This window comes from Coffea eugenioides, chromosome 3 (assembly GCF_003713205.1).
Source record: "Coffea eugenioides isolate CCC68of chromosome 3, Ceug_1.0, whole genome shotgun sequence".
Taxonomy (NCBI): Eukaryota; Viridiplantae; Streptophyta; class Magnoliopsida; order Gentianales; family Rubiaceae; genus Coffea; species Coffea eugenioides.
In genome coordinates, this window is record NC_040037.1 from 1,183,939 (window position 1) to 1,199,659 (window position 15,721).

At 37.4% G+C, this 15,721-nt stretch overlaps 3 protein-coding genes across 4 annotated transcripts; 1 reads left to right on the forward strand and 2 right to left on the reverse strand.

The window, feature by feature from the left end:
* The first annotated feature begins 1,052 nt into the window (after positions 1–1,052).
* Positions 1,053–7,147, forward strand: LOC113764721. Its single transcript, XM_027308695.1, has 7 exons — positions 1,053–1,822; positions 2,582–2,779; positions 2,862–3,134; positions 3,875–3,977; positions 4,738–4,856; positions 4,964–5,140; positions 6,121–7,147. The coding sequence occupies exons 1-7, from the start codon at positions 1,520–1,522 to the stop codon at positions 6,868–6,870; spliced, it is 1,923 nt and encodes a 640-aa protein (XP_027164496.1). The 5' UTR covers positions 1,053–1,519; the 3' UTR covers positions 6,871–7,147.
* A 98-nt stretch (positions 7,148–7,245) lies between these two features.
* On the reverse strand, positions 7,246–10,473 carry LOC113764722. Of its 2 annotated transcripts, XM_027308696.1 has the most exons (8): positions 10,208–10,473; positions 9,969–10,099; positions 9,188–9,265; positions 9,051–9,095; positions 8,895–8,939; positions 8,736–8,787; positions 8,071–8,167; positions 7,246–7,776 (listed from the first exon to the last, which is right to left on the reverse strand). In XM_027308696.1, exons 1-8 carry the CDS (start codon positions 10,464–10,466, stop codon positions 7,611–7,613), a joined length of 873 nt encoding a protein of 290 aa, XP_027164497.1. In that variant the 5' UTR covers positions 10,467–10,473; the 3' UTR covers positions 7,246–7,610. The 2 variants fall into 2 exon arrangements, with proteins under 2 accessions (XP_027164497.1, XP_027164498.1); XM_027308697.1 differs by lacking the exon at positions 9,969–10,099.
* Positions 10,474–11,937: 1,464 nt separating this feature from the next.
* On the reverse strand, positions 11,938–14,833 carry LOC113765803 (probable protein phosphatase 2C 34). The gene is made up of 6 exons (XM_027310054.1): positions 14,619–14,833; positions 13,420–13,688; positions 13,010–13,324; positions 12,771–12,888; positions 12,456–12,688; positions 11,938–12,293 (listed from the first exon to the last, which is right to left on the reverse strand). Exons 2-6 carry the CDS (start codon positions 13,660–13,662, stop codon positions 12,072–12,074), a joined length of 1,131 nt encoding a protein of 376 aa, XP_027165855.1. The 5' UTR covers positions 13,663–13,688; positions 14,619–14,833; the 3' UTR covers positions 11,938–12,071.
* Positions 14,834–15,721: the final 888 nt, after the last annotated feature.

Consider the following 15,721-nt stretch of genomic DNA (forward strand, 5'->3'; position numbering starts at 1 on the left):
CCCCCGGCTCAGTTGGGTCACCCCATAGAGTAGGTTTCCCCTCCCCTTAGGAGTAGGAGTAGGTTAGACTAGGCTAGATGTGCCGTTAAGCTAAAAAAAAAAAAAAAAAAAAAAACTCATAATCTACACTTGAGTCCTTCTATACCCATAACATATAAAAAAAAAAGAAAAGAAAACAGGAGAGGGAAAGATTTACGAGTTAAGAATAGAAGTTTAGAGATGAATTTGAAATCACATGATATGAAGAATATGTAAAAAAAGTTTAAACATCAATTTGATGTCACGTGGTATGCAATTGCAAGATGAAATCAATGATGCTCTCATAGGGTCCAATAAAATTTGTTCGTTCGTTCAACTTGTTTGCCAAGAATTAAAAAAAAATATTTAATTTTATTTGCACGATTCATTTTAAATGAATAATCATAATTGAGTCAATTTTATTTAGTTCAATTTAAACGGTCAATTGTACTGTTCAATGACCATAAAATGGCCTAATGAAATTAGTTCAATTTGGAGTGTTCATTGTGAATGAAAAGAACGACCATAATCAAAGCAATTTAAAATTTAGCCCAATTCAAACCGTCAATTACGCTGAGCGATTCCTCGCCAACACCAAATACCAGAGATGAGAGACCCCCCTTGCACGCTACTCTTATCCAAACCCGGGTCCGGCAAACCAGAACCCGACCCCTATTTAAATTCGAGAATCAATCAACTTGATCCAGAGCTGAATTTTTTTTTTTTGTCAACACCGGCAGACAGTGTCCCAACCTTTGATTAGACTAATCTTCCTATCTTTGTGTATCCGCTCTCCAAGGACATATAAAATGATAAAAGAATCGAATTTTAACCACAATGTGCCAGGGCCTAACGAGACAACCCAGCACCAGTCGAGTGAACCCGAGGGGCACCGAAAGCTGATTCACGAGCCCTTACTTAGTTGGAACCAACCATGAACGAAACTCAATCTGAAGGGACGAGATCGATCATACCGGACCCCACTCAATCACCAAAAAAAACAAACCCATACACGCTTATCGCCGGCCATAACCGTAGACAATCACGGCCCCACATTTACCCGCCACTTTTACTCCTCCTCCGCCTCCTCCTGCATCTCCCCCAATCTTCATATTCCCCAGACCACCCAAAAACCCAAGAACAAGGAGCCCCTTTCTTCTACTTCTGACCTTTGCAACACCTTTCCCTTTAAACTTACCTTCCCACCCCTTTTCTCCTCTTTCACCTCCTCACCTCACCGAGGGCAAACCTGTCCTTTTCCTCACTCCACCTTCTTTCTTAACTCCCTTTTTTTAATCTTTTCGAGATATTGATCTCAGTTTCAAGCTTACCATTTCTCTCTCCGCGTTTATTATTTTTTTTTTTGCCTTACTGAAAGTTGAAACCTTTTTCTTTTCTGTTTTATTGGAGATTGAATCCAAATAAGACGCCACATCACGGTGTAGTGTAAATTTGAAATGAATGAATAGTGTATATAGGGTTTTAGAGTGTGTTTGATCTAATGGCAGCCACGACGATGGCGACCGCCGCTGGAGCGGTTGTGCTGCTCTACTATGTGCTCAATCGGCGTTTATCGGCCAAAGGAGGGGATGAGGATGTTGCTGGTAAGAATGGCGAGGAGTACTCCAAGCGATCCGGCAGACGGAGGATGTCTACCCGGAGGCCAGTAGCTCAAGCTCCGGCTACGTGGTTTGAGACGATTATGACGTTGTCGGAGACGCTTAGGTTTACTTACACCGAGACGTTAGGGAAATGGCCAATTGCAGATTTAGCATTTGGAATTAAATATTTAATTCGAAGGCAGGTAAAGTCTTTTTCTTCCCCCTCTTCTCTCGAATTAATGATAGAATGCTTAATTCCAGTGTTTTGATTTTTTTTTCCATTCCTCTGAAAAATTGTATGCATATATACGTTTTTATTCAATTTTTGTCGTTTGCTAGTGTATTTATAGGCTGTTTTAGTTGATAAAGTTCAAGACTTTGCTACCAAGGGATTCTGCCAGCTTCAATTGATGCGTGTTCCTTACAAATCGCGTCTGAACTCTGAAATGAAATCTTACTGCGATGAATTGGTTCATTTTTTAAGTTTTACTTTGAAATAGGAAATACTTGATTGCTATAGTATTGACTAAAATGTTTGAAGGACTTTGGTTTCTGAAACTTTCCAAATATGCTGTTTTTGTGGAAAACGCTGGACTATGCGTGCTTTGGATTTGTTGACTTGACGAAAAATCCAGCTTGTTCTTGATAGTGTGGAAATGAGATGTTGTTCTTAAGGAATTTTCTTTTTTCTATTTGATTTGTATGGTAGATGTTTCTCTGACTTGAAGTGTTTAATTTAATTTAATTTTTTTATAGTGTTTGTATTTGGTTCTTCAAAAGGCTAAGTTCTCAAACTGGCTTACAAGGGATGCACATTGGTTGTGACACGGCAAAACCGAAATAAACGTCTTTGTTTGAGTCCTTCCTGTTGGGTGCTTGCTTTTGTTTAGTTGTTGATCTAATTTGCTATGCTTTTCAAGGTTCAATGTTCTCAGAATTTATAGCTCATATATTTCTTGCAGGGCAACCTACAACTTGCAAGTGTATATGCTGGAGAAGATTCTGTACAGTTGAAAGGCATTGAAATAATTGCACAGTTGTATTATTATTTGAAGTTGCTGACTCTTTGTATGCTGTTCTCAAAGAAACCATTTCCAGTTTTTTTGGAGTCTGCTGGTTATTCTCAAGCAGATGTCCTTCTTCAAAAGGCCAAAGCAGGAGTATGAATTATTTTTTGCTGTCTCTGGTTATATAGTTTGTGGTGCTTTATGAAGTATTCATCCCCAAATTTTATTTCTGCAGCTTTTGAAGCCTGCATTTACTATTATACGTGATAAAGATTCAAAATGCTTCCTTCTTCTAATTCGAGGAACTCATAGCATCAAAGACACATTAACTGCAGCAACAGGAGCAGTGGTCCCTTTTCACCATTCAGTTTTAGATGATGGTGGCATAAGCAATCTAGTGCTGGGCTATGCGCATTGTGGAATGGTTGCGGCTGCACGTTGGATTGCAAAGCTTAGCACTCCCATCTTGCTGAAGGCTTTACATGAAAATCCTGACCATGAAGTCAAGGTAGGTGCTATGTTTACTATAAATTTCTTCTAATTGAATATTTTATTTATTTTTCTTGTTCATATATGGTTACCTCGTAATTTGCAATACAACTTTTTGAGCTATCTTTGGTTAAACTGTAATGTATTCGAACAATGTACGACGCTTAAATTACATTGAAGTTATTAGTTTCAGACTTTGTGCTCTGTCATGGCACTTGCATTGTGGTGTAGAATTAGTTGCATTGTGGTGCAGGGTTACTAGAACTATGGCATATGTTTAGTTGCTTTTTAGTTTAAATTTCTCCTAGCTATGTCTATGAGTTTGCAATTCTGCACGGTAAAGCTGACTCTTTTACTGTGATGGTTTAAGAGTATTAGACATCTTGCATAAGCCACCCAATGATTTTTGTCTTCTATATGCGAAACCCATCTAGCATGGATACCTATTCCCCCTCCCGGCTTCATAAATCCACCCCTCCCCTGCTGGAAAAAATTTGAAAAAAAACATGTAGCATGTAAGATGATTTGTTTTTGGTATTGCAGATGGTTTGAGTAGTTTAAGGAATAAATATTCCCTGAAACCTACAAAATTAGAGGAAATACTTCTTTCTTTTTTTTGAATATCGACCAAGATCTTTGAGCATCTGCAAATTTGCTCAGAAAGCCATTGGGAGCTCAGTTTCTCTTGCAGTACATAAACTAGACTATTGAGTATTCAGTTCGACATAAATAATTGTAATGAAGCATATCAAATTTCAGATTGTTGGCCATTCACTGGGAGGCGGCACTGCAGCACTTCTTACCTATATCCTCCGAGAGCAGAAAGAATTATCCTCAATCACGTGCGTCACTTTTGCACCAGGCATGTTATGATCTTCTAGGGTATACTTTTGTGTTGACTGATGAAAGAGGCTTGTTTCTTCGAATGTCAATTACTGCAAAATTTTGTTTTTCATCCAAACATTTCTACCAATTATTTTATCCCATTGCTGTGGAGTTGTTGATGTGTTAATAAAATATGTCTTTGGCCTTTAAATCTGCATCTGCTAGCTCGATTGTTGGTCAAATTTTTACAGAGGCTTTATCAAGTGAGTAATGGAAAGTTCTAATTCAAGCTTCAATATGTAAAGTGGATATGGCAAAGTGTATCAGCTGTAAATAGGTGTTTCTGGATCAGGTGTCTCTATTATGTAAGCCATTCTTGCTGACAGATAAAGATTAGTGTGTTAGATCAACCTGCTATTCCAATACAGGTCAAAGAATTGTATCAGCTACACTGGTTGAAGTACTATAAGTTGTACAATCGCCCTCTTCATTCAATTAAAAGGAAGGGAGAGTTGGGATCCTGGAAGCTTCTTAAAAAACATGCGGTTTGATGAGTTGAAGCTCCTCTGTTCATATAGAACCTGTTTACATTCACCTATTGTCTTCTATGTTTGAACTTGTAAAGATGTTTGCTGTGAATAATTCTTCCTTTAGGGCAGTAAGCTTTGGATTTGTGTAGCTGATTTACTAGGGAAACTTGATTTGATCTGCTTTAATATGAGTTGGTTACTTTAGTTGATCTATTTTTTCTACATTGAGACAATTATTCTGCCATCTTTGTTTTTGCTTTTCTTCAGCTGCTTGCATGACATGGGAGTTGGCAGAGTCAGGAAAACACTTCATTACAACAATAATTAATGGCTCTGATCTTGTGCCTACATTTTCAACTGCTTCTGTGGATGATCTTCGTTCAGAGGTTCGGTATTATTTTCATTTGAAAATATTTTTATGGGATATTATTCATTCATGATCTGAAAATAACCCCCGACTCAGCTGATAGGGCCTCATCTTATACCCCATTAGGTGACAGCTTCATCTTGGTTAAGCGATCTGCGTGATCAAGTTGAGCACAACAGAGTTTTAAATGTGATATATCGATCTGCCTCTGCTGTTGGGACTCGCCTACCATCTATAGCTAATGCCAAAGCAAGGGTTGCAGTTGCGGGTGCATTTCTGCGGCCTGTTTCAAGCAGCACTAAGGTAAGATGTCGTGTCACTTATTGGTGTATTTTGCAGCTAATTGTTGTCAATTTGCTTATATAGCAACGTGTTTTTTCATTGTCTGCATGCTTAAGATCTGCTTTTGAAGAAGGGAAAATTATCGGTTTCATCCTTCACATTTCATAAAAATATTCTTTTCATCCTTCACTTTTAAAATGAAGCAATTTCATCCTTGACATTTAAAAACTGAAGTTCTTACATTCCTGAACCCAAATTTCAATCTGAATCAAACCACCAATCAACATGATTACAAATTTTGGGGGTGTAATTGGCAGATCACTTGGTTAACTTAACTTGATATTCATGTAAAATTTAATGAACCCAAAAATAATAAATAAAAATTATAATATAAAAAAAAAGATTAATCTTTTCTACATTATCATTGTATACACTGACGGTTTTATGTACCGCCATATCATTTCAATTTAAATTTAAACACCAAATTTTATATTTATGATACACATCTAGATTCGCAAACGGATATACTAATGGTGTATGAAAAGATTTACCAAAAAAAAACTCTACTATTCCTAGACAAAGAATGGCCTTTTATGTTATAATTTTTATTTTTTTGGTTTAATAAATGTCATGTGAATATGATGAAATTGACCGAGTGATCTATCAATTCTATTTCCAAAATTTATTACTGGGTTATTGAATGGTTTGGTTCAGATTGAAAATTAGGTTCAGGGATGTAATAGCTTTAATATTTAAATGTCAGGGACAAATTTGCTTCATTTTAAAAGTGAGGGACGAAAAGAATATTTTTGCGAAATGTGAAGGATGAAACACATCATTTTCCCTTTGAAGAATGGCATGTACAATGTGGAAAGTCATTTTGGTTGTCTTCTCACAAAATTTGCATAGCTCATTAAAATACTGAACCAGGTCCATGTTCCTTATTTGTTTTTGGGCACTATTTGGATCTGGTAGGTGATTTTTACTCTCATATATTACAGGTGGTGATGAAGCGTGCACAAGATGTAGCTCAAGCAGTTGTTAAGACCCGCACTTCTTTCTCATCATGGACATGCATGGGTCCACGTCGACGAGTGGTGAATGCTCCTTCAGACCCTAAAGCAAATGATATGTCTGAAGCCTCTTCTCTTATTAGTGAAACAGTGTCTGTATCTAGTATGACTGAAGTTGTAAACAGAGAATCCGAGTCAAACAAGATGGAATTCTGTTCTTCAAACAGTGGTTCAGCACACGAGGAAACTGATGAAGAGGAAGATCTTATTCAGGTGGATAGAGTCATTGCCACATCTACCTTGGAAGATATAACTCGGGGTGAGTTGTGGTATGAACTGGAAAAGGAGCTTCAGAGGCAGGTGAATGAGGCTGATATTCAGGCCCAGGAAGAAGAAGCTGCTGCTGGTGAAGAAATTTCAGAACAGGAAAAGTTGCTGGCTGATGCAGTGGAGAGTCAAACACCCATCTCATCTTTAGATGTTTCAGAAAACCTGCAATTTTACCCTCCGGGCAGAATAATGCACATTATTTCTGTGCCTTCTTCTGAGGCAAGTGAATTTGGCGAGGATGATCATAAACCAGAGCAGGTTGGCATCTACGAAACACCTAGAGAATTATATAGCAAACTACGGTTGTCGAGGACAATGATCAATGATCATTACATGCCAATGTATAAAAAGATGATGGAACTACTGATCAAGGAATTAGAAAATGAGGAAGAAGACGTGGCTGTGTAGCTTTGAAACCAAATTGCTGCAGATTACCTGTTGATAGTTTTGGACATTCCCTTGTATGCTTTGCCTTGAACTATGAATGACGCATTGAGGAAGCAAATTCTTGATGTCCTTTTGCAGAATTATTAATAGTAACCATTTTTAACTGCCAGAATTTAATTTTCCAGCATTAATCTATTGTAATTGCTTTCGGCCCAACAAGTTGCAGAACTTGAACCCCAGCTGATACAATTAGCATGTGTACACTGTTTAGCAAGTTAACGAGCCTCAGTTTATAGCATTCTTCTTTTGTTTCAGGTACTTGTCTTTTTCTTTTAAGTTACCTTTGGGTTTAACCTGATCACATGTTTATCAGGGATCAGTTGTAAGAGCCAGAGAAATATAAATTGATCATAGGGATCAAACCAACTTCAGTAAAACTCCTATCTAAGAGAATACACGAACATGACCAAAACCCTGATTCTCAAAAGGTTATCTCTACCCAATTCCCATTCGAGCTTTCTGAAGGTCTTACTATTAGACTACTGCTTGAAAACATGCACCAACTTCACTATTAGACAGTTACATGCTCCAACAGAAGCTGCCGCTTTGGCCTAGCTCTACTCCAAGACAGAGTAGGGCTTCTTGAAATTATAAGAAGCCAGCAAAATTTGGAGACTATATCCTATCCAAATAATGTTTCAAATGAAGTCTTTAAGATGCTAGATTTAACATCCATTAATGCCTCTCAGAAGTTTGATGTATCAACCACCATAGCGGAATTTTAGTGGCCCTGGAGGCTCCTCTTCCATGATGCCTGAACCAGTTGTTGCCAAGTAGTCACGGATGGTTGTTTTACGATCCGCAAGAAATGTGTGATCAACAAAGTTATTGTAGACCAGATCACCAAGATTTTCTGCTGCCAGTACACTGCGGTGCCCTTCCATCAATATTGGCTCATGTATAGCATAACAAGATAATTTTGCCACAACAAATTTGCAAGCATAATAAAGTTCTCGTAGATTAATGGCAGTAATAGATTCTTGAAAAGTAAATGTATGATGCAGTAAACAAGTGATGCAGAACTATCACTCAACCCATCACTGAGAAGGTCTTGAAAACTACAGATACAATTCGATAAGTACATCAGATTCCAGAAAAACAAAAGTTCCTATTGTCCAAAAAATAAGAAAATAAAGAAAAGTGAAATTGAGTAGCACTCACCAGTGACGCAAATAAACACGACAAGGTAGTATATCATCATGCCAAATCTTTTGGATACCATATCGTCCATACCTTTGGAAAAATATTTCCTGGTTTCCTGAAAGTTATGTGCAAGAAGACAGAAGATGTTTTCATTTTACACCATGTTGCTTACCAAAAGAAGAAACATATATAAACATGTTTGAACAGTTGGATAAGAGGGTCAAGGGTGCACACAAGTAGGACAAATCACAGTGCAATTTAGAATATAGAGGATATTCATACTCCCTTTAACTTTAATAATTAAACCCATAAACATAGTAGGATACAAATATCAGTTAGTTTTCAGAATTAAAGGACTGTAATTCATCAAAGATAACAGATGCTCAAATCTCACCAAACTTCCCAATAACCAAATTGAACAAACTGTTCATGTCAAATTTTTGTGCAACTTTAACAGCTTGTTAGAAACAGATTCACTTTCTCCAGCACAAAGTCTGATGCATGGATACAATGGTAGTTGGATGTCATCATATCAAGTAAAAGACTTGAGGATTACGTTATAGAACACAAACAAAATTCAACATACTGCTTTTCAACTCCCCAATTTGTTTTATTTGGGGGGCCCCGGGGGGGGGGGGTGGTGTTGGGAACTAGTCGATACACTAAAGATATCTGATAATCACCTTTGCATCTATTCTGGAAATATTCTTCATCACTATAACGGGCACAAAGCACCTGCATAAAAATTAGCAGTGGAACATATCATGAACAGACTTATGGGCAAGTTATGCCAAAAAAGGTAAGGAATCCATGAACAAGATTCAAAATCTAGTCAAGCATACCGCAGGATTAGTATAAAACAATCCGTTTATTGTCTCGGGTACTACCTAAAGACAGATAAAGAAATCAATCTTTAGTTAAAATCATGAAATATTTAGATTGAGTACCATAAGTTCAACAGAAAATGAAGAATAACAAGGTATGGTAAAGCAACTCACTACTAAAAAACGGAATTCATGCTCCCTTTCAATGAATGATGGAATCTGAATTTGTGAATAAAGATATCAGGTCTCAAATAACATCTGAAGCTAATGGTAGAAATTCAACAATTCAAGAACTAAAGGTATACACATACCTCTGATTTTGGGATCTCAAAAATAGTGATTATCAGAGATTCACCATCACAGGGCTCCACACTCAAGCTTGATATCTCCTAAAAAATATAGCAGCATTCAGTTAAAAGAACCCAAGTCCATTTCAAAATTGTGATGAAGTGCAGCAAGAAAATGAAGCCCTTAGCATCTTTTTAGCTAAATCTCTCCTTGACACCCTTACAATAAGTAAAGGAAGAGAGGCTGAGACTAAGACAAATAATCAACTTGTAAAGCTTTTTAAGTCGTTAGGTTAGCAACAAGCAAGATAATTTAGTGATTGACATAAAAGTTCAGAACATAAAACTGAAGCATCAAGAAAGTCACTGCAACTCATCGAATCCTTTTTCCTCAACTCCTGGTGGTGTTGCGGTGATAAAGTCGGAAATCCTAGTTCTATATCACAAGTATCAAATAATTAAGGTGAAAGACACATCAAAACAAAATTTAATGCAGTGGTCTTTTATGGATTGCATTAATGCCATGGCAGATACTTAACTCAGACTTCGGACTAAGGATCATTCTCTCTCATCCAAATATCTGCTTACACTGATCAGTTTCGTATTACAGCAAAACTTCCTTTGTTTTTTATTAGCTAATATAATTGCAGTAAAATCTCGTTTTATTTGAAAAATCAATACTTTAGCAAACTAGGAGCATGAAATGTAATCCACAATACCAAACTTGCATGATCAATTTAATAGCCAAAAAACACGCATTTGTTCCTCGTACTAACACGGAACAAGTGAAATGTAGAACTGAAACCTTAGTTTCAGGTTTCGCGATACCACGCTCGAAGAAAATCGGAGCAACATGAGCAAAAACTCGCCGGAATCCACTCAGTTTACCGATTCTGAAGTTTATAAGCTCCGGAAACGTGCTCCGTGCACTCCTCTCTGCTCTACCAACAACGTAATCATCAAAATAAGCGAATACGGAATACTCCCTACAAAACAAAAAAGTTACTGCCATTACAAATGCCAGATTAAAGCAACTATACGGACCGGAGAGGAGAGAACCGAAGCCGCAAACGGAAACAAGTCCATCGGAGGAGACAATTTTGTCGAAATCGGACTCGTGTTCCAAAGGATAAGGACAGAAGATGTCGCCGGAGGACATTGATGCGGGAGTTCGCCACCGTCCACGAGCGAAGAGGTTGGGGGAGAAGTGGGGACGAGAGAGAGGGAGCGGTTTCAGAAAAAGGGCGGAGGAGGTGGTGGGAAAAGGAAGGTGTGCACGTGTTCGGCACGCGTGGCTCAACATGTGAATATAATGCGGATTTGGTAAATATCCTCTCAAGTCTCAACTCGACTCGCCCTTCAAATCTTTCTCTGGCATATGAATCACGTTCTGGAAATGGAATGGAAGGTGTCAAGTCACGTTAGTATTTGGCAAGAACTACGTCGTATTAGCTGATCCACAAATCAAAATTACTGTTGATTTACAAGTCAAGAGTATTTGGCTTCTGATTCACAAAGGCCTATTTTTCTTCTAAGCATATGTCAATTGTTTTCTTTTTAGTACATGTACATTCTAGCATGTTGTTTAATTATTTTACTATGAAAAACATGTTACTTTTTCTTTTCCCTGCCCAGGGAAATGGGACAGGAATGATCATCAGAAGGACAATTTCTAAACAGTTCACGGCCAAAATTTGATCAAAAAAATTTATACGGTACAGATTTTATCTTGTATCTCGATTTTAACAATATGTGTGGGACCTACAAAATTTTGTTCTAAAGTTACACGTTATTGAAAATAAATTATACTATGTACAAACAAAGTTACGCGCTGTGTAAAATGCATATAACTACTAGGAACGGTTGCATCTAGTGCCCGTGGTCCCCTGCCTAGTGATAGATGTTTATAGTGGGATACATATAATCTTTTAACAACATGTCAATTATGGTTTAATTGTCAACGCATTATAGTGGAAGTGTAAAGGGATAGGAGCAGATGTCTTCATCTAATGGAATCTAATGGACAAATCATTTTACAAGACATGTGAAAATCATTTATCCAGTGGTATTTGATGCTAAAATAGAAGTGGGTTCATACGACTTTAGTGCATTGTTAGTACATTTTTGTTTTTATCAAATCATGAATTGGCCTTGTTTGAATTGTAGTTTTCATTTTTACGTTTTCTGGGAATACATCTGCATCATATATATCAAATCGTTATAGTGAATACATCTATATCACGTACACCAAATTGCTATTATAGTATATTTTTTTACAAAAACTCCAAAAACTAGCAATTTCATAGTATGAGGTTTGGGTCTTGTTTGTCTGACCTCCGGAAACATGAATACATATTCAATAAACTACTTTTAGTTTCTACTTATAATAGTTGTAGCTGCTAGCCTTTAGAATTAAGACTCGTGCTGATGAACTGAGTGATGTGCTTGTCAACGTCCTTATTAAGCAGTAGTAACTACGTCTTTTCTTGCTACCTTAATGATTCAAGGGAAGCAAGCTACACTATTTTGCTGTTTTGTGATTGGTTATGGTGTATGTCATATTAACTCCTTTCTCCACCATTCTTGATTTATTCTTGACCGAGTTTTGATGTAGAGAGAACTCAACACATGGACAGTGATCTTGATTGATTTTATTTTTGAAAAGACTACACGTATTCGGAGGATATCCTTCCTGTACGCATAGGATTGACCTGGCAATCCTGTTGGCTCACTGGTGATGTTACCTTAATCTTGATGCATCACAATCTTCACAGAACTTTTATGTTTTCGGGTCATTCAGCTCATAACTGTTCCTACGTATTTACAAAGACAGAGGCCTGGAATGATAGCAAATTCATATACATCAAGAAAGCGAGGCTGCAGCAAATGCATCCCTCCTCCTCGTGTTTCATGCAAGTTTCTTACTAAGCTTCAAAGGATCAAATTCTTGTGAGGGACAAGAGTCGTGAAAAAATAGGCAGATGGCTGATATGTCATCCATTGCGATACCTGGTCTCTTGCGTTTCCATGCACAGACTGCTGATTCTACCAGCTTCTTAGCCGATTCTTCCCTTTCAGGTGTTGAAGATACTATGTCCACAGCTTCTTGGTTAGAGATGACATCCCACACCTACCAAAAGAGAACATGGAGTACATTAGATTATGTTCCAACCTCGTGGTATGAGCAGTGCAAAAAGAAATATCCTTAACCAGCCTACTAGCTAAAGTTTTCCTCCTTAGAGAAGTCTCTACTTTTTACATGATGCTGAGTAAAGAAACAAAAAGGGCATACACCATCTGTTGCCAAAATGGCAAATTGATCTCTATCTGTTATCCTTCTCTGTGTTAATTCTGGTTCAGAAATTAGACCAAAGTCTTTGATGTAGTAGTCACCAAAGGCTCTTGATATTGCTAATCCAGGGCCTTCAAGTGTGTTTCCATTTGGCATCCAAACTCTGTATACCCCCGGTTCATCATGACAGGAACATATCCTTCCATTTGACTGTGTAATTCGCTCGCTTTCCTCTGTAACATGAGAAAGAAACACCTGCATAACTATGGGGAAAACTCATGGAGAAAGAAAGAGAGCGTACGAGAGAGAGCTCACGAGGTAAATTAGGCTTCAGGTCAACAGTAAGCTGAATTGGAACCAAGCTGCCATCATCAGAAGTTGTTGCCAACACAGCCCGAGAGTCACCAACATTTGCAACAACAATGAGATTACCCTGGAATTCATCAAAAGAAATGATTCAGAAATAAGAAATCCACTATTGGATGTACAAATTTGAAGTCACCATCACCATATTCTGATTGATTTACAAATCCAAAAACAATAAATTTGATAACCTGTCTGACAATTGTCAAAGCTGTTGAACCACTATAAAAAGAATCAATCCCTGGAAGCTGAGCAAGTTGATAATCAATTGCTGAGCAAGCCTTGAAGTAAGACTGCTTCCATATGTCAAACTGGCAGCGGCGTCCATCTGATGATCCAAATTCATCACTATCAGGTTTCACGACAAATTGAGCAAGAGTTTCTTGCCAATTGCACAGCAAAAAGGATGGCATCAATTGCCTCACTGTCTTGGCCACAAGATGTCCCCAAGGACCATGCCCGTCAAAAATGCCACAGAATATCATGTCCTCTTGGCATCCAAACTCCTAAAAAAGGTAACCCAATCTCATCAATAAACAAAATCTTAAAAACTACAGATTGTTTCATTAGTATAGTGTATTGTGGATTGTAATCTACATACCTCCCAGACAATAAAGCGATCCTGATTTATTCCTTTCTTCCCCTTCTTAGAATAAGCTGAAGCCATATTACTGGTCCTGTTTGCATTGACAATGCCAGAAGAAGTCAACATCATTTCATTTTTTCTTGCTTCCTTGGCCAAAGTATCTGCGGCTTCCCTCCCAACACCAACTCTACTCTTTCTACCACTCCTAATAGAAATATTTTTTGCCAAAGTTGAAAGGATAGTGGTAAACTGCACCATCTTCTCTAATGATTGTCCTGCACAAGCTGATGTTACAGCAAAATTCACTTTACTTGAAAATGGATCTTATTGTACTGGAAAAAATCATCTAAAAGTTTGTTGAGATCACTAAAATTTTGTAACTTCATTTCAGAACTATTTGTGATTCTTTTTTCTCTGAATTGGCAAGGACAGCTGCATGTTCTATTAATCCAAAGTGAATAAATAAATGACGATTGGGGATAATTTTATCTCTCAATTTTATTGATGAAAAACGAAGAGCTGAAGAGCTTAAATATTTCTTTGATCCATTTGCATCTATTCATGTTGACTGTGCTTTGAACTTTATTTAGGCAAAAGTGATGGATGCTTTCATTTTCTTTCAATCTTTGCACATCCATTCTGATAGGAAAAAGGGCTTGATATGTAAAAAGATCAATTTTCAGTAATCATGTTAAGTTTATGCCTTTATAAGCTAAAACCCCACGAGGACATGAGAAATATTCTTCATCTGTCTTTTCCTGAGCTGTCAGCAAGGTTCTAATGGAGAATTTCTGGAATTCTATAGTTTCAAAGCATGCTTGTTTTTCCTTTATTTTGTTGGCAAAGAAACTGTGCAGGCATAGTTCTACCATCCACTCATGTTACCAATACCTCCATGTTTGAAGAAAGTAATATGCTAGGTGCCAATTTACACTTTATAGAGACTTGGTTGTTTTGGGCTTTTATAAAGAATGATAGCTTCAATTTCAGAACTCTCAAAACAAAGCAAGAACTCGTAATTTTCCAATCAACCTTCTACCCTCTTCTTCTCCAAGATTTCTCAACAAATGAATTCATCGTCTAGCTTTTCATTCACAGCGAAAAACCACTCAATCCAATTCTAAACAATAATGAATATTCATCAACCACATAGGGAAAGTTATGCATAACATCTTAGAAGTCAAAGAATATATGAGAGGACAGATGATACGCACCACTTGTTACTTGCGGCCGGCTCTTGAACTTAACCAAGAAAGAAATTCTGAAACTCTAGAAATCCACAGAAAGAACCCATTTTCCGTCCAGCTCCGGGGAAAATTCGGCTAGTCAGATTGATATGTAAGGGAGCAGGAGACCCTTGAGATGGCTTACACTCCATTCTAGTCTCTTCCTCGTTACAGCGTAATATATAGAGTCATGTATTGCTTTAATGCAGACGTGCCATCGGGGAATGATAGAAGTACAAAACGACCCCTAGTTTAACAGCCAAAATCCAATCAAAAGCTGGCCATTTTAGAAATTTAACAATGATTTTCTTAATCACCATTCTTCGTTTCCTATGGAAAAGCCTTCTTTCACTAAGTCTTTTTCTGGAGGGTAATGTAGGAGTAACCTTCTAGTTTAAGATGTCAAATTAATAACGACCAAGCACTGTTAAAAGCTAATTACAATTTAATCAAGCAATTAAGCATAAATTAATGGGTATGGATTTGGATAATGATGCAAATGCATAGGATATTAGGGGTAAGCACTTAAATAAAGTATCTTGGTGGTTCAAAATGTTGCAGACTCGCAATTGGAAGAGCAGTTGGTAACATCTTATATGTCACCGTTCAATATTAAATATTAATATCCGTATTCCTTCTATATTTATTTAGGTAATTAAAGAAAGACTTGAGGGTGATACCCAGTCTCACAAGTTGCATCACCATTCTGTAGTATTTTATCAAGCGCTAATTTTAAAATGGTTGAAATTATAGGAACATTTTGGTTTGTGGTGGTTCCTGCTAGAAGCTCGTAGCAAAAGGTTAATGAGTATGACAAAGTCAATGCAGGACAGACATCATATGAGAACATGATAAAATGATGCTAGAGTTTCTAGAATATATTGAACATAAAAACCTCCAGTACGGCTGAAATTGCATAATTTGCTCTGAAAGATGAGATTAACTGAAGTAATGTGGACGTTAACAACTCTATCCCATGTGCTCTGTTTGATGACAATTTGAAGGGAGAAGGGGATCGTCAAACCATGAATTCTCAAGGCCTAACAAAAGGCATAATTTGACTTGTAAGTGGCCATGATATGGAAAAGCAG

Coding starts and splice junctions, on each gene's coding strand:
- LOC113764721 (XM_027308695.1), top strand. CDS start 1,520: ATGGCAGCCACGACGATGGCGACCGCCGCTGGAGCGGTTGTGCTGCTC. Junction 3,135..3,874: donor ATCCTGACCATGAAGTCAAG/GTAGGTGCTATG, acceptor ATCAAATTTCAG/ATTGTTGGCCATTCACTGGG. Junction 4,857..4,963: donor TGGATGATCTTCGTTCAGAG/GTTCGGTATTAT, acceptor ATACCCCATTAG/GTGACAGCTTCATCTTGGTT.
- LOC113764722 (XM_027308696.1), bottom strand. CDS start 10,466: ATGTTGAGCCACGCGTGCCGAACACGTGCACACCTTCCTTTTCCCACC. Junction 9,096..9,187: donor TTGAGATCCCAAAATCAGAG/GTATGTGTATAC, acceptor TCACAAATTCAG/ATTCCATCATTCATTGAAAG. Junction 8,788..8,894: donor TGTTTTATACTAATCCTGCG/GTATGCTTGACT, acceptor ATTTTTATGCAG/GTGCTTTGTGCCCGTTATAG.
- LOC113765803 (XM_027310054.1), bottom strand. CDS start 13,662: ATGGTGCAGTTTACCACTATCCTTTCAACTTTGGCAAAAAATATTTCT. Junction 13,325..13,419: donor ATCGCTTTATTGTCTGGGAG/GTATGTAGATTA, acceptor TACCTTTTTTAG/GAGTTTGGATGCCAAGAGGA. Junction 12,294..12,455: donor CCATTTTGGCAACAGATGGT/GTATGCCCTTTT, acceptor CTCTTTTGGTAG/GTGTGGGATGTCATCTCTAA.